At 37.8% G+C, this 18570-nt stretch overlaps 1 protein-coding gene across 2 annotated transcripts in view; it reads left to right on the top strand.

The window, feature by feature from the left end:
* The window catches only part of LOC114649936 (NEDD4-binding protein 2-like 2), an 83028-nt gene extending 64458 nt beyond the window's left edge, over positions 1–18570 (top strand). For both annotated transcript variants that reach the window (XM_028799317.2, XM_051927188.1), the window contains 3 exons: positions 11376–11461; positions 12274–12319; positions 18166–18570. In XM_028799317.2, the coding sequence (XP_028655150.2) occupies positions 11376–11461; positions 12274–12319; positions 18166–18263 (230 nt within the window). In that variant the 3' untranslated portion in view covers positions 18264–18570. The remainder of the gene's footprint in view (positions 1–11375; positions 11462–12273; positions 12320–18165) is intronic.

Below are 18570 nucleotides of genomic sequence, written 5' to 3'. Positions count from 1 at the left end.
AATGTGGTATTCATTCAAGCAGTTCCCCAAGGGAGAATTGCTAATATGATTTGCACTGTTATACATTAGTCACATTATTCCACTCCATAGTGAACACTGCTGCTATAGCAAGGTATTTGTGATAATCTAAAACAAGCCTGGCAGTGGATCATTAAGTATGACTTTAAGGCATTGAATAGAAACCAATACTTAACACCTCCCGTCTGCGTCAGAGGGCATGCTGTTAAAAGGGTGAGCTGGTTTAAATTTCTTGTAGTGACTATCACCAATGAACTGAAATTGGCTCTTACCAAAAGTGTTTGCCAGTGCTTCTGTGTCCTCAAATCCCAAATAAAGCTAATGTTTTTCAATCTGTTATAATTAACTTCTACAAGTACACATTAGACGCCATTCTCACCGGCTGCATCTTCATCTTTTTCTACTTCTGTGTGGGGTCGATGTGCCTGATTAACCTTCTCCATATAACTCGGTCCTGCACCTCCTCCACAGTCGAGCCCTTTTCCTTCAGATCTTATTTTATCCAACAACATCCACTTTGGCCTCCTTTGCTTTCTCTTCCCCTCTGTTCCCATCCCAACATTCTCATTTCTCCCACATCTAACTTCTTCTGCACTTCCTTTACTACTCATGTCTGAGCTCCATACATCATTGCTGGTCTTACCATTGTCTTAAAAACAAAACCTTACCTTTAACCTTCACCTTAATTCTTCGGTCACATAATACTCCTGATACCTTCTTCCTCTAGTTGTTCCATCCACACTCTGGGTTATCTTCACATCCAGTTTTCCATATTGAACCACATTGATCCCAGATATTTAAGTTTATCCATTGTTTTCAATAGCTCCCCCTAGTGCTGGGCGGTATGACCAAAATTCTATATCACGTTATTTTTCAAAATTGTACCGGTTTCACGGTATTCAACGGTATTTTTTCCCATACAGGAGTTAAGCACATTTTCCACTGCAATTTCCTGCTAAGTAATAACTAAGAATAACCTTTTCCACTGTCATGAGAATTGTACATTGTACAAAAAACATTTTAATGTGCACACAAGTATTAATACAGGTTTGCATGGCCCCATAAAGTGATAGTTTTCAAGGGGGTGGCACTAATGAAGAGAAGGAATCACATTGTATAACAGTTGCAGTCAAAATGTAGAACCTTTTTATTGAACAAATTTTGCAAACAACTTAAACTAAAATTTTGACAACATATTGTCATCCATCCAAAGAGGCATTTAGACTTAGTAAAATATCCAGAAGTGCTTGTCAAAAGTTGTATTTCACTGAACATGTCTTAGAAAAGGAATAAATAGTGAATATTTGTTGAAAACCAACTAGACTTTCTGTTATTGTTAACAATCTCTGTCCACTGACACATTAAAGTGACTTTTTAAACAACTTTGACATCATTAAACTTGCATAATATTTAAACTAATAAATAACTAAAATAAATAATAGTGCAACTTCCAGTACTAATACTATTTCTTCAAAACTTCAAGCCCAGGTACACTACACAGTATTCACCAAAATAAAATAAAACAAGTGCAACTTGGTGATGACATCTTTACCAACTGAACCGTCATTAAGGCAAATTACATTAATATGGACCTTGCTTCAAACTAAGCCATATACATAAATAATAAAACTGCAACTTGCATTTATAATAATACTAGCAAAATACCTGTGCTTCGCAGTGGCGAAGTACTGCTTTAAAATTTTTATTAAGAAAAGTAAACCTTTTTAAACTGAGGGAAAATATACCAATAATTATTTGTTAAGGATCTGTTTGTATACCATGTTATCAGTTCGGCCCTCCGGTGGTAATATGACCAAGCTGTGCGCTGAGCTTACTCTTGAGCATGCAACGTACTGTATAGTTGGCCATGTGAAAAGCAATCTTGCCTCAAATCAATGGCAACCTTTTGTAGGGTCTGTCCCTTAGACTTATTGTCATTGCGAAGCAGAGCCTTACTGGAAATTGGAGGCGTTTGAATTGAAATGGGTTTCATCGATAACTTCGCATTCAGCTTTTGAGATTTGAAACATTCATAAACATCAAAGTGTCCACTACTCAAATCGTCACGTGTGAATCTAAGATGTTTAAGAGGCATTGACGGTTGTCCAAAGGTGTAAAATATTTGGCCAATTCGGTACACTTGAAAGCTACAACCGAAAAATTCAGCGGCAGTCATCAACTCTCATGCAGAACCATAGGTGAAGGGCTTAAGCATTTCACTCTTATAGTGCTCCTGTGTAATATAATTATCTCCTGTACCGTCATCAGTCCACACCTTGAACCTGTCCCAGTCATTCAATACATAAGACACAATGTTCCTCCGGATATCAAGAGTGAGCCTGATATGGCAGTGCAATATATGTAACACAGAGGATGGAAAAGGCAGTCGCCATCTCCGATCGATGGTGATCACCTTGATAGACATGTTAATGGAGGTACGGTTAGAACGATAATGGAAATGGGTACCTGAACAATGTAAACAAAGTCTGAAATACCTACACAATAACTATAATCGTAATAAACGAACAATAAAACAGCGAAGAAGCCGTGGATTAAATGAAAAGGCTGCAGTTATCAGCAGGGAGACGTGAATACCGTGGCGAAGCAAGGAAGGGAATGAAGAGACTGGAGCGACGGACGGCCTTATATAGGCAGGCAGCCAACTACGTGGGAGGCATGGGGATGGGGGACCCAACGGCGCCTCACACGGTGACCAAGCTGCAGGCTAGGGACGTATATATGTACGTAAGTAGAATTCAGTTAGCGTTGGGAACCAGTGTACCAAATTTCTTGAAGATGGGCCCATAACTAACAAAGACCATTGGAAAGTTCAATATGGCGGCTGACAGTGGCGTCATACCACCGAAATAAGTACGAACATTGGTTTTTGTTAGCGCAGGGAAGCCGCCTACCAAATTTCGTGAAAATGGGGCCATAAATAAGAAAGTTTAACATGGCGGACATTGTCGACCATTATGACAGTTACGCGTAAAATTTCGAAATGAAACCTGTTCAACTTTTGTAAGTAAGCTGTAAGGAATGAGCCTGCAAAATTTCAGCCTTCTACCTACACGGGAAGTTGGTGAATTAGTGATGAGTGAGTCAGTGAGGGCTTTGCCTTTTATTAGTATAGATTTGTGGTATAGTGGGTCCGCAGCTTTTAAAAAAAAAAGGTCAGTTTATAAATCCAGTTCACCGTGTCCGTCTCCGTGGGCGCTACTGCACGACTGCGGGGAGTTGATGAGGTGATTGGGGCGAGTCGCACCTGATCATTTTCAATTGCTTGATTGGCTTCTTACAGTGTGTGAATAAGGCGCTGCGCCCACAGAGACGTATATTTATGGGCCAGCAGGATAGGGGGAAGGCAAAAACGAAAGATGGAATACAAGGAGGTTAAAGAAGGGAAAAGGCAGTCATGGGAGACGATCCAGACACCAGGAAGGAGAAGGCAGCACGAGCTGGGGCTCCGTGAGGGAACGCAGGCTGAGGCCATCTAGGGGCTGGTTCACCCCACTGACTAAGCATGTAGAGTGGGGCGAGCGAAATGTAAGACCTCCCAATGGATCTGAGGAGCAACTGAGTGAGCGCGAAGGAAGACGGGAGGTGTGCCGACCTATGATGGTCTGGCTGCGCAGCGTGGCGGCAACCACGACGGGGGTTGGCAGAAAGCAGTTTGTGCTGCAAAGGCTCCACCAGCAACGCCAGTGAAGGGTGAGCTGTGGAGACAGAAGGTGGTGTGTTGTGATCGGGCAAGGAGAGAGACTGCATTTTAACCTCTATTTTAACGGATTTATTTATTATGGATTTTATCACCACGTTTCACTGGTTTTATGGATTTGATATTTATTTGGTTACTGTATTTTTCTGAACAATTCACAATAGACACTTTTGGTTTTACTTTTGACTGTTTTTAACAAAAGCACTTGAGCACTTTCCACCATCCCCTGGCTTCAGTGAGATTTCTCAGCTCATCTCGGTCATAACCATCGACGGTGTTGGCTCAACAGACTCCCATGTGGGAAGAGGGAGTCTGTAGGGGACCGGCATCGTCACACTATTATACAGTAACCAGGTACAATACACAGTATTGAAAAAAAAAATAAAACAAGTACAACTTGGCTTGCAGTATTATCCAGTAGTATAGAAACAGTATTCACACATTTGAACATAATGGTCCACATCCTACCTTTTAAAACTATAGTATCTCCAGACAACAGACATGGCACCTTTTTTCGTCAAAAGGTCTTCTGTGTCATCATGTTCAACTTTATCGTCTGTTACAACTTCCGTTTAGGAATGTTCTCTGTCCATTTTCACCATTCAATACCTCCACTAACGCATGTACTCAGTTGCATGCCTGTTTAGCGGTGCAGCAGCGAAAAAGGTCCCCCCATAAACAGTTTCCCACTGCACCATGTTCTGAACGTTGTTTAGGCTATTTAAACCGGTGTTCCGCTATAAGAAAAATCCATATCATAACAAAAATAAAAAACGGTTTTTGGTAAGAACCGGTATACCGCCCAGCACTAGCTCCCCCTACCAGCTAACTTCTGAATCCTGATCATCATTAAGCCTGAAATGTTCTGTCTTCTTCCTGTTTGTCTTCAATCCTCTGTCTTTGAAAGATCTTTGATTCCAAAACACTTCTCCGTTCTTCTAACTTCCACTTCACTTCCTCCTTTCTGGTGCTACACAACATAATGTAATCAGCAAAAAGAATGCATCAGGGGGTTGTTCTTTTATCCCTTGACTCAACACATCCATAACCAGATCAAAAAGGTAAGGACTTAAAGACTATCCCTGGTGCAGACCTACTGTAACTGGTATCTTGTATGTTACCCCAACACTTCTATTAACCCGTGTCCTCACTTCTTCATCCATATCCTGGACAGTCTTCACATACTTCTCTGGGGTACTTGTTTTTCTCTTATGTACCTCCAGACCTCTTGACATGGCACTCTATCATAAGCCTTCTTCAATAAACACCATATGTAATCCTTCATGCTTTTTTCGATGCTTTTGTGTGAGCTGTTCCAATTCAAAGACTGCTCAGTTGGCATAAAACCAAACTGTTCCACCCCTGTTGTGGTCTCCACCCTAAGCCTCTTCTCCCTTTTACTCTTCCCCAAATTTTCATTGTGTGGGACATCAGATTTATTCCTCAATAGTTTCCACAATCATCAATATCACATTCACTAGCTGCATCACATCCTGACTTGAGACATGTTTAACTCAAGATAGTAAAGCACTGCAAAAAGTAGTGAAGATGGCAACAGAATATTACCAGCACCCAGCTGCACTCATTTCTCACTACTTTTCTCCCGAGGGTCGTGGACTTGAGTGTGTGTGTGTGTGTGTGTGTGTGTGTGTATATATATATATATATATATATATATATATATATATATAATATATTTGCAGCTGGAGATCCACAAAGGGAGAAAAATGAATCGCGTATCATAAAGTAGTTTTTATTCCTGAGCTTTCAACCCCTCTTCATCAGAGGATAATGCTTAGACTTACAAGAATCAAAGGCAATATATAGCAAAAAATTACGTGGGGGAGGTGGCTAAGTGAGTGTGATCGGGGTGGTGGTGGGAGGGGGTATTGGATGTACAGTTTATTTATTATGAACATGTTCTTCTTAAGTTTGCATATGCTGGACTTATGTCCAAGTGTCTATTGATGGCGTTCTCATTTGATAGCCAAGATTCGGCGAGCTCTCTGGCACTTTTAGTACTGGCCTTAAATTTTACTTGTACATTGTCCCAGTTAAATGAATGTCCTATTGATTTAGAATGCGTAGAGATCAATGAAAGTGAGTCCTTTCTTCTGACGGCATTGCGATGTTCCTGTATACGTGTTGCGATTCTTTTTGAAGTTTGTCCTATGTATACTGCTGAGCAAGAACTGCATGGAATACTATAAACTGCGTTTCGTGTTTCTGCTGTCGATTTCTTGTTTTTAGCATTAAAGAGGACCGTGCGCAAATTGTTTGTGGGTTTTTGTGCTATTCTGACGCCTGACTTGGCCAGGATGCACGCTGTACCTTCAGACACCTTGTGGTGATAAGGGAGTGAGTGCCAGGTGGGGTGGGGGTTCTGATTCAAGTCGATTGTTTGCCGAGTTTTTTGGCATCTTCTGTGTAAGCTCCGATTAATGAATGTTTTTGAGCATCCGTTTGAAGTGAAAAGATGGAAGAGATAGCGTTTCTCATTCAATTTTGTTTCCTTCGTATTACAATGGGTGTGGACTCTTCTGAATAGAGTTTTAACACTGCTCCGTTTATGAGATACCGGGTGGTTGCTGGTGAAGTGTACATCTGCGTAGCATTCTTTACGGTAAACAGTTGTGGTCAGGGTGGCGTCATTATTTCTTTTGATGTAGATGTCCAGGAAGCTGATGTTTGGGTTAATTTCTTTTTCCATTGTTAATTGGATTGCAGGGAATATTGTGTTGATGTGGTTGTAGAATTCATTCAGCTGGTCATTTTTTAGTATGACGAATGTGTCGTCTACATAGCGTATCCAAATTTTGGGTGTGAACTGGGATAGAGCAATGTTTTCAAATCGCTGCATTACCAGTTCCACTAGAAATCCTGATAACGGCGATCCCATTGGCATGCCTTCTTTCTGAGTGTAGTATTTGCAGTTGAAATGAAAGTGAGTTTTTTGGCAAAGTGATATTAGGTGCATTATGTCTTTAACACTAGAATTACCAGAGTCTACGAAAAAACTCGTTGATCCGGCCCACCTTAAAACCGTTCTCACCTCTCTTTTGTCTTCTAAATGTGCCGATTAAGAGGAGCAGCGAGCAGCCGGCTATTCCATCCCCCACCGTCGCAGAACGTTCACTAAGTTTTCCCAGCTCATGCCTTGTTTGATTATCTGGGAGTGACTGAACTGCTGGAGTTTTAGAATGGAAATAATAGATCGCTATTTGGAATACATGCATTTCATGCGTGTTCCGTTTCTACAGTAATCTGTGTAAACACATTGCTAAAACAGAAACTTTTTCATATTTTAGTAATAAATGTTACAAAATGTAGGCATAAACTATAGAATCTGTGAAGCCTGAAGTCCAAACATCAAATAAACACTTTCACAAAAGGTTCAAGGATGATACAACAGCTTCCGTGGCTTAACGCTACAGTTTGCTGACTTGGGGCACAGCAGCCCTACTGTGCCACAGAGACCTGAGTTCGATTCCCAGCTTCGGAGAAAGTGTTTTTTTTTTTTCCTCAAACGGACATTAAATTTATAAATTGGTATGCACTGTAAATCGTTAAGTTTAAAATGTCAATCGCAGTTATTTCTGTTGATTAATTCATGCTTTTTTACTTAGTCAGAACAGGAGCTTTTTCAGCTTATTCAGGTTCTGATCTGACTCAAACAGCGCCAGTATAACTTCACACCCAATCTGACGCTGTTCGTTTTCAAATAATATTTCATTACTTTGACGATGTTTTCTGATTGGTACTATTCTCGTCATAAAATGATTTCTTCAAAACGTCACATATATTTGTCTCTTTCTTTTTTTTAAATGTGCGTTGTAGCACGCGGCAACTGGCCACCTGCATGTTCTTGCGCACACTGAATAAGACAGCGCTATATGCAATCATCAGATTCAAATGTTAACAGTTATATAGCATGGAATGGAAATCAGCAGTTCTTAGCATTCCACCACGCAAGCTGTCATATCAACCGCCTACTGTAACTTGCTTTCTTTTTGCTTCGGTTATAGTCTTGAATAAAAGTGCACTTGTTCTGTTATACTTTTACATCAACATATGTTCCTGTGTTTGAGCGACATGGGCATGCTCAAAAAATACACGTATAATGCCACGAAAAGTGCATGCAGACACTTCAGTTCACAAGCATTGGTACGACAATGCAGTCACAAGTACACTGAAGAGCTTTAGCGCGTCTTTATGTGAAAACAGCAGTGTCAGATGGGGAGTGTCTAATGATTGCATATAGCGCTGAAGTTACTACTCTTTACTATGCTTTCCTCTGCATGTCCTGGAGTACAAAAGAAACAGCATACAGCAACACGTGGGGACTGGCAATACTGGGGGAAAAAAACACGCGGTCGTATGTATCGTGATACACTGCAGAGCTATAGAGCGTCTTTATGTGAAAACAGCAGTGTCAGGTGGGGAGAGGGGGGCTGGTAGGGAAGGATCCTGAACGCGACTGAGACAATGAAAAGTGAATTTAAAAAAAAATAAACAAAGCTAACCTTTACAAATATCATAAATTACACTGGCTGTTACAGACTGAAATCAAATGTATCTTTTTATTCTAAACACTTCTCAAAAGGGAGTTGTGCAGGATTGAACTCATGACCTTCTGATTTCCAGTCAGCGACTGATACTGTTGCGCCACGGAAACAGTGATAGGTAATGAGTGTCAATGTCACACACTAAGGCGGCTTTTTTTGGTGGTGGCTTTTTTTTTGTACCTTTTGTGAAAGTGTTTCTTTGATATTTGGACTTCAGGCTTCATACATTATATAGTTTATGCCTACATGGGCATTGGAATCCTATTTTTTTATGTTTTTGTATTTTGTTGTTTTGTATTTAATCTTCTTAAATTTATGTTTTGCATTCTTTACTGTCCTTATATGTTGCACCAATACTATCAAGACAAATTTCTAGTACACATTACTGAACCTGGTAAATAAAGTGAATTCTAAGGCTGGGTTTATACTTTCATACTTTATACGACGCATGCTGCAGTGGACGCTCCTGCTACGCAAGTGTTTTACTGTTTATACTTGCGCGGATACTTTACATAAATCAGGAAGAATCCACCAGGTGGCAGTGCAACAGGTTCAGCTTCGCTATGTTGTGAATTGCCTAGAACACGCATTAAATTCCGATGACACCTTGCTGCACTATCTCTGAAAAGGATGTTTAATGATTCATCAATCCATCAATCCAGGGATGTGCCCATTCCAGCTAGCATAGATAGGGCCCTAGATAGGGCATCAGCTCATCGCAAGGTGAATACAAGTACTTGCATACACTGGCGTCATTTTAGCGTCACCAAATCTGCATATCTTTGGAAGGAAACCGGAGCTCACTGTGGAAACACAGCAGGAAAACACGTAAACTCCAGGCAGGGAATACCAGCGACATGACTCTCTGCGAGACAGCAGTGCCACCGCTCTGCCACCGTGTCACCCCCATGTGTGTAGTTATTAACAGTATTCATTATTTAAACGAAATTAACAATTTATCTGTAAAATGTAACATACATACTTTAATGCATTTCATCATGAAAGTGATATCAAGTATAAATATAAGGATTCTAAATGTACAGAGAATTGGAATGTCATACATTTAATGTGTTCTGTGTGGTGATCTGTTGCTGTTTGCTGCTTTAATGATAAAGTAAACTACGAGGTTAAAGTGGACATTTTGAGATTAAAGCCGAAATTTCCACTTTTGTGAAGTTGGGGGAAAAAAAGTCACAAAAGATATGTGAGACTTAAAATGCTTCATGTCATTAAGATGGGGAGCATGCCACACTTAAATATAAAAGCATCACGAATTAATCTGTATGTCGGCATTTTGCTTTACCACATCAAACCATTCCTCAAACCTCGAAGCTCGCACATCGATCCTGTAGGATCCGCATAGCGACTTTCTGTCACATGAAGATAGTAAACAGAGACTCTGATGTCACATTCCAACTTTTATCACACTGCAACCCCCGACTTTTGGCTGATACTACAACTTGCGCACAGCGTCACGTTAATTTCTGAGGACCTGCTCAGAGGACGCATCAAATGAACGCTGGAAACGTGTGGCAGCCATGATGCGGACGCGTATGTGTTCTGAACGTGAAGTATAAACAAGCCCTAATTCTGATTCTGAACACTTAATATATTATATTTTCATTCTCAGGCTCTCTTACATTCTGAGATGTTATAGATGTAGGTAGCTATCAGTTTCTTCTGATCCTCTTCTCTCACCCTGTGAGGGACTTTCAAGTTCCTAACTTGTCCTAAAGGTAGATTGATACATGCCGACCACTTGGGTCTGTCTCTCTGATGCCAGCAGCATCTATTTGATTTTAATATTTATTTAAGGTTAATAGTACCAAGCCAGAGGCCAAAAAATTATTTTTATTATTATTCAATTATTAATTGTTAACTTTGTTATTAATTATTTTTAAAAATTCCATCAAAACAGGAGAGAGAGAGTCTGTGTAAAAGGTAGACACCAGTGCAGAGTCTGGAAGTAATGATCAAAGAAAATGGACTAAAATATGTTATGAAAAGGGGTTAACCAAAACAGTATTAGTTCTAGAATTTGCATGTATAATTTAATTTTACCTTGTGTTTTCAACTAAGTTTGAATAATGGATTATTTTACCATATATTTACCATGGGGTCTTTCTTGATCTTCATGTAGTTTTTTTACTTCAGGTATTTAATAACGTTTGGGTAGGATACTACAAACCTCATACTGAAGATAAGAAAATCACCATTTCTGTTTGTTTGCAGTTTCAGGTCTTTCATCAGAAAGATACATTTTTAATAGTACTTGGTGGTTCTGCCACAAAGATTGCACATTCAGATGCCTCTTAGATTGGGCATTCAACACACTTTACGGTTCTGAAGAAAAACTTGAAGAAACTAATGTACAGTATTTATTGAAAATACTTAAAATGTACATTTTAAATATATTCAAATGAGCGCCTCTTAACATACCACATAAAGGCATAGCTCTCCATTTTAATTTCCTGTGCAAGATTAACAGTTTTTATGGTCAAGGCCTCGTGTTTGACCCTGCAACTGTTGAGTCATGGTGAATTGCTGAGCACCATTAAAGATAAGCACGAGTGTTAGTTTATTGTCAGTGATAGTAGGACAAAATGAATATTAAAGACATACTCCTCATGCAGGCAAATATCAAATGTGTCAGTTTCTGTGTGGCAAGTTGTAAAATTTCTTAGACACGGAATAGGTAGTTCATTTACTCTAATTTTAGTTTTTTTAGTAAATTTGATAAAAAAAAAACATACATTATTAAAGCTCACTCAAATGTATCTATAAAAAATTTCTGTTCTAACTTTGCAAATTTAGAAATTTGCAGTGTGCTTGGTCTTTAGGGGGCCTAGTGAATGATGGTGTCAAAATACCTGGCTGTGCAATTGTCAGTCAAAATATAGATGATTAAGTCCAGTGCAGTATGGTGGGTAGATCAAGCAAACTGGCAAAGCACAGGGTGAACAGTGTGCAGGTTTTTCAGTCTTTAACTTTTTCACATCAGGCATCATTGTATGGTGTTGTGTGAAGCAAACAACAAACATGCAGATTACCTCTTTTTATTTACTTTTTAACAGATTCACTGACGCCGGATGATCTTACCATTCCCATGGATTGGGAGTTATCAAAAATGATTCATTCACGGTGGATGTCATCAATAGAGGTGTTTGTTTTTTCTTAATTATTAAAGTAAAATGAAATGATTATAGTTATATATTTAGTTATCTGTGTGTTAGAAAATACAGTTTAGATTTAAAAACTATGTTTATGTGTGTTACATATCAGGTGGACCAGTTTCCTTGGAATGTTTGATTGAAACTACATTCTGAAAATTATGAGCTATAGCAGTGTTGACAGCTGTTTTACTTTCATTAGCCCCATATTTTGTTATCTGTATTGCGATGGATATTGCAGTAGTAAGTCACAATTAATTTGTTTCCAGCTAATGTAACTCCAGGATCATTCAGTTTTAAGAAATGCTGCTTTATAGTCTATTATGTTTTGAACGTCACAGAAAATCCTTCCTCCTCACAGCAATCAGACTCTATAACTCCTTTTCCGGTCACTCACCCACACTTTAAGCTATTACCCTTTTTCTTTATTGGATATCCAGGTACATTTTTCAAGTATTTGAAATATGCAACATACTATCTGTTCTTGTGCAATAAATTGTCTTTTCTTCACATGAGAATAACTTTATTTGTTCTCAGAATGTGCAATATTAACTTAAGGTGCAACACTCTGCACTCTAGTTTGATACTTACATTTATTATACTCTGTTTATATTTACATGATTACTTTATACTTGCTCTTAGTGTAACATGTCCCTTGTCTGTTGTTAAGTTGTAACAGAAGTAATTTCCTTCAGGATTAATAAAGTTTTTCTGATTCTGATTTTTTGTTTTATGTTTATGACATTCTCTTGCATATGTTTCAATCCCTACTAGTTTTATTTTCATCTTTTTTGTTTTTTAGAAACGATACAAGCATTCTGTTGTGACATCGGAACTTATACCCAGTGGTATGTATATGACGGGGTCTTGATTACTGTTTTGGAGTTTAATTAATTAAATTAAGAAACTAATAAATCAGTCTCTTACATTAGTAGAGATCCAGCAATAATGAATGTAAATCTGTACTCTTCTTAAGATCTCCCCAAATTCACTTATGACAATGTGTAGTCCTTCCTGCAGATTATTGCACCAAGCTTAGCATTCTAAATGGGTGTCCAGTCTTCTCATCTACACCCTGTAGACTCTGACTATTTAAGTCATGTAACCCTGTGAGCTTAAAACTTACAGAACCCCGCCAGATGATTTGTATGAACAGTCTCCTGTTACAAAACGAATGACATTAAATTTCGAGTTTGTCTCCATATTTGAAGAATAACTTGAGACGTGTTTATTTAAATAAATACTACATTTAGAACCTGATTCCAATGTGATAAATATTTAATACCAACAAAAGATCCACAGTCAAATTATTAATAGATGTAATGCTCTAAATTGGTGTTTCTTTTAAGTCAGTATTGAAAATTGAATGACTCAACATATTTATGGATACTGTAATGTTGTTTTTGGCTACTTCAACCTTGCTTTCATGAATATTTTTTAGTTTTCTTTAGTTTTTTATTTCGATTAGGGATGATCCGCCAATTTTCACTATAAGAGTTGATTGGTAAATTGGCCAGTCACAAAACAACGATATTTCTCAGCCATCCGCTTTTCTAGGCACTATAATAATTTAGTTGTAGTCCTTTACACAAGGTGTTATGGTAGTTGAGCCAACGTCTTTCCCCACCCCCTCCAAGTTTGGATAGCAAGCTTGTTTTAAATGCAGCAGCTTACATTTTTTATTGGTAACAAAAGATAAAGATGATTTGAAATTGCTGCTTAGTAAACAATAGGCTTGTTAGCTTAAGAGCAAAATGTGTCTTTTATTTATAAACCTGTTAAGCATGTTAGATTGTTCATCAAGAACATAAGATACGTGTGTGTCTTGTCTTTTTTTTTTTTTTAAGATTAGTACTGTGCTTATCATTTGTTGCTATGTGGTAACAAATACTACATAATTAAAATGGTAATCTATGTTTATAATTAAACCTCAGGAATTACAAATGTCTCGCTAATCCACTGAAGAAAAAGAAAACACACCTGTGTAAATATAGTAAATTTATATTTTAACACCAAAAAAACAGTAGTGCAATCAATGATTTGAAATGATTAAAACCTATATGATGTTCGGCTAGCACCACCATTTATTACTGTAAGAAATTTCTTAATACAAGCCCATTCTTGCTTTTTTAATATGTACTGGGGGATGCTTTAACCTTTTCAGCTGACATATTTCAGGTAAAAGGCCTAACTTCAGAGTTTTGTCATCCTGAACAGCATTGCAGTGTATTCTGGGAAAGCTGAAAGTTAAAGCAGCATTCAAAGTATTTTGCTGAGTTACAAAATGTAGGTTTTGTTTGCCATGGGAACGGACATTGAGCTCGTGTGATAATGATTTCATATTATTTTTTGTGTTTTGAGAAATGGTCTCCCCTGCTAGCAGAAAGAAAGCTAGGTGAGTGCACATTGGGCAAGAAGCCAGGAAAATGGGTTGTCTGCCTTTTATTAGACTTTTTCAAAAAGAGTTCCTCCAGTTACTCGTTATAAAAAAGAAATCTTTCTTTTCATTTTTCAATTAAGGATATTTAATCTGGAATAAGGATCTTGGCTGTTTGGTAATATCAATGGGACTGAGTAAAGGCTGCAGATACCCACCGATGTTGTATTATTCTTTGTATTGCTTATATTTGCGGTTAGTAGTTATTATGAAAATAAACATTTGGTATTTTTGGTATTTGGCACTTGCTTTTTTTAAATGAGTGAGTGAAAGTTTATGTATGTGTATATGTGTTTGTATGTATATATAGTGACATGTGAGTCACTGTCTTGCACCCCAAAACACGAGGCCAAGTCTCAGAACTTTAGCAAAACCAGCTTTATTCAGCTTGAAATAGGAACAGCACAGTTATTTATTGTAGCGGGATCTACCACTCTCCTGTCTTCAACAGACACTGATATTGCGCTTCCCATTGGGGGTGGAGTCCCAGAAGAGTTTAGAAACCTCACAATATGTATATGTATGATATGTACTGTATGTATATATAATACTAGCTGTGTAAGTCCGTGCTACAAAAAGCCCAGGGTCCTAGAAACTATAGAAATCATCAGAAAAAAAATTGAAATGTAGAGATGTCAGGTAATTGAAAGGGACTACTCTGGGTGTCTCTCTCCTAGGAGGATTCGTTTTGCCAATGTACTGGCATCGCTTATGCATTAGCAGCGGGAGGAAAAGTAAAAGGAATACGGTTTTGCTGATGTTAGCATTAAGCGATTTTGTCTTTCTTTGGAGGTTTCGTTTTGCTGACATGCTAGCCTCGCGTGTGTTATTAGCGGCTAAGTGAGTTTTCTGTTTATTGTAAAGCACTTTGGCCACGGCATTCCTATGTTGTTTTAAATGTGCTATATAAATAAATTGACATATATAAGATAATATATATGTGTATGTATGTGTATGTATGTATATTAAGGATGGTGAGTCAGTTAAAAGGTTAGAGGTAACATGACATTTCTTCCTGTTCATCATTAAGAAAAGAACCTAAGAGAGCTGGTACATTTTGTGTTAATTATATGTCACAGGTGATCTAATAACCTGATGAAATATAATAAAACATGTTATTTCATTCTTTGACTTGTAGGTCCTTTACTGACCCACCAGATGTTTCCAAATCTGTTGATGTTCTTTTTTTCTGAGAGTAGTCAACATCATTTTGTGGACCAGAGCATATAGTTGTTTCTCAGACCTTTGTGAAAATGGATATTGTATGATGGACACATAGGTTCGAAATGTTTGAAGTTTGCTTTATGTGTCTTCATAGTTAAGCTGTTAAGGAAAAATAAATATTGGCTAGATGGAAACCTGTAGCCATTGCAGCCCTCAGGATGAGTTTGACATAGAGGTGGGCGGTATGACCAAAATTCTATATCACGGTATTTTTCTAAATTCTGCCGGTTTCACGGTATTAGATGGTATTTTTTTCCCCATGCATGAGTGAATGTTAACCACATTTTCCACTGCAATTACTGCAGTAGACTGGCTAAGAATAACCTATTCGACTGTTATGAGAATTGTACATTGTACAAAAAAATTTTTTAATGTGCACACAAGTATTAATCCAGGTTTGCATGGCCCCATAAAGTGATAGTTTTCAAGGGGGTGGGCACTAATGAAGAGAAGGAATCACATTGCATGACAGATGCAGTCAAAATATAGAACCTTTTAATTGAACAAATTTTGCAAAAGCTTAAACTATGATTTTGACAACATATTTTCAACCATCCAAAGGCATTTAGACTTAGTAAAATATCCAGAGGTGTTTGTCAAAAGTTGGATTGCACTGAACACGTCTTAGAAAAGGAATAAATAGTAAATATTTTTTGTAAACCAACTACATTTTCTGTTAATGTTAACAGTCTCTGTCCACTGACACGTTAAAGTGGCTTTTTAAACAATTTTACCATCATTAAACTGCATAATATTTAAACTAATAAATAATAACAATAAAATACATAATAGTATCACTGATAGTTGCACCATTACTTCAAGGCTTCAAGCCCAGGTGCATTACACGGTATTCACCAAATTAAAATAAAATAAAACATGATGACATCTTACCAACTGTACCATCATTTAGGCAAACTGCATTAATATGGACCTTGCTTCAAGCTAAGCTATATGCATAAATAATAAAACTGCAACTTGCATTTATAATGCTGTTTGTGGTATAGCCCTACGGAAGCGCATTAGGGCCACTGTGAAGAAAAAAATATATATGTCGAGAATAAATTCGACATGTTGACTTTATTCTTGACATTTCCACTTTAATGTTGACACTTATGTCAAGATTAAAGTCGACATTTCCACTTGATTCTCATAGTTTATTTTATAATTAAAGTAGAATGTTGTAAACTAAACTTCATCCTAAAATCAATGTTTAATTTACTAGATTTTCTCAAACCCCGTCATAAGTTAATGCAGCACATCAAATACTTCGTGTTGTGTTCCCTGACCCAGTCGTTAATCACTACGCTTCTTAAACTGACTTCCTCCGCACTAAGAGCAGGCGCCTGCAGCAATCACCGCACAGAATCCATTCACTTCATGATATTCCTGCTCTCTACCAAAACCCCAGTTCCTATCTTTCCTTTTTCTTTCTCCACATTACCAATCACCACACCAGGGGTAGGCAACGTCGGTCCTGGTGAGCCGCAGTATGTGCAGGTTTTTGTTCCAACCCAGTTCCTTAACGAGAACTCAATTATTGCTGATGAAGCACATATTGCTTAAGTGACATTTTGATGCTTCATTTTAGTGGTCTTGCTTGTTAAGGTTCTCCAACCTTAATTGCTTATTTCAATCTTAAACTGCTGCATTCAGTGTTTTAATTGCTACTTATTAGCAATAAGATAAGATGTAAAAGACAAAGCAGCCAGCAGTTCTCCAGCTAGCTTTTTTCCAATTACATCTGTGTGTGTTCATCATGCACTGCTTGATTTAATAAAACACTTAATAGAAAAATGTGACAGACTGAAAATGATCTGTTTTAGGCTTCAAATCATTTGGATGATATCCTTGGAAAGGAAAAAAATCTACGATATAAGAGCCTTACATTGCACAGACTAACAAGCCATAAAATTAAATAAGGTCTGAGATTGGCAATGATTGGTTTCTAATTAAGCAATTGGGTTGGAATGAAAACCTGTAGCCACTGCGGCTCACCAGGACCGACGTTGCCTACCCCTGCACCACACGATAAACGTCTTTGTGAAATTAAAACTAGTTATTAACTTAGCCGACGGAGTGTTCAGAACTTTAAAAATATCTTCGTTATACATGTTTAATTATGCCATCCATTCAGAGTTGCGCCCATCTCTGAACGAGTCGCCAGCACATCGCAGGATGAATTCAAGCAAAACACACACTAGCAAGTACAAAAACAAGTACAACTTGGCTTGCAGTATTATCCAGTAGTGTAGAAACAGTATTTACACATCTGACCTTTTAAAACTAAAGTATCTCCAGGCAACGGACGTGACTCCTTTTTTTCAGCAAAAGTTCTTCTGTTGTTCATGTTCAACTTTATCGTCGGCTTCAGTTTCGGAATGCTGTCTGTCCATTTTTCACATTTCACAGAACTTTAATTTATTTGTGCATTTATTTATTTATTTAATTTTGTCCGAAATAGTCCTCCATATACCTATGCTACCGCCCACTATTTGATGGTGTAGCAGTGAAAAAGGTCCCCACTTGAACAGTTTCCCGCTGCACCACGTTCCGAACGTCGTTTAGGCAATTTAAACCGGTGTTGCGGTATAAGAAAAATCCATATCATAAAAAAAAATAAAAAACGGTTTTCGGTATGAACCGGTATACCGCCCAGCACTAGTTTGACATACATTAACCCCTGCTTTTTACTGATCATAAATGTTAAGGGATGAATACTTTGCAAAGCTGGATTTTTAAAAAAAAATTTTCATTTACTTTTGTAATTCTAGTGAGTAGCCTATCAAAATGCAGATTCTGTTTACTTAACAATACAAAAAAATCCTATCTGAATGTTCTGCAGATTTTGGCTGTAGCACAGTCAATTGTATTAGCTTTCTGTAGATGATGATGAATATGCATTCTTTACCCATGCATATTAAGAACTTTTAACTGTTCTTTAGGTGACTGTGTATTCATTTTTCCTTGTAAATTTCCTTATAAATGATTCACAGAGTTCATTGACAATAGTGAATTACATTTTTGTTTTACCAGGAAGTCACCCAGAGCAAAGTAGTAATGTGACGATGACTACAACAATTCCAAAAGATGATGTGATGGAACAGGAGGAGCTGACTTCATCCATGACCTGATTTATGCCTATGGTGTTCAGCCTTCAGCATCATTCTCAGAACATTATCCAGAAAATACGTTAATGCCCTTCAGTATTGAGGAGTCTTGTGTGCTGTGAAGGTTTTGTTGCACTTTCTACACACCTGATTCTGATTTCTCTAAACCATTCTGCACTAGATCACAACTGTTTCAAACTGGGCTGGGCAAGAGCACAGATGTTAAAAAAAAAAAAAAAAATTGTCATTTTTCCATTTCTTTCACTAGGCAGGGTAAATAAATAGTTTCACTTTGAGCCTTTTCAATAAAATGCTGTTGGTTTCAGACAAA

Source organism: Erpetoichthys calabaricus, chromosome 4 (genome assembly GCF_900747795.2).
Source record: "Erpetoichthys calabaricus chromosome 4, fErpCal1.3, whole genome shotgun sequence".
NCBI classification, from domain to species: Eukaryota; Metazoa; Chordata; class Cladistia; order Polypteriformes; family Polypteridae; genus Erpetoichthys; species Erpetoichthys calabaricus.
This window is presented reverse-complemented; position numbering and strand designations above follow the sequence as displayed.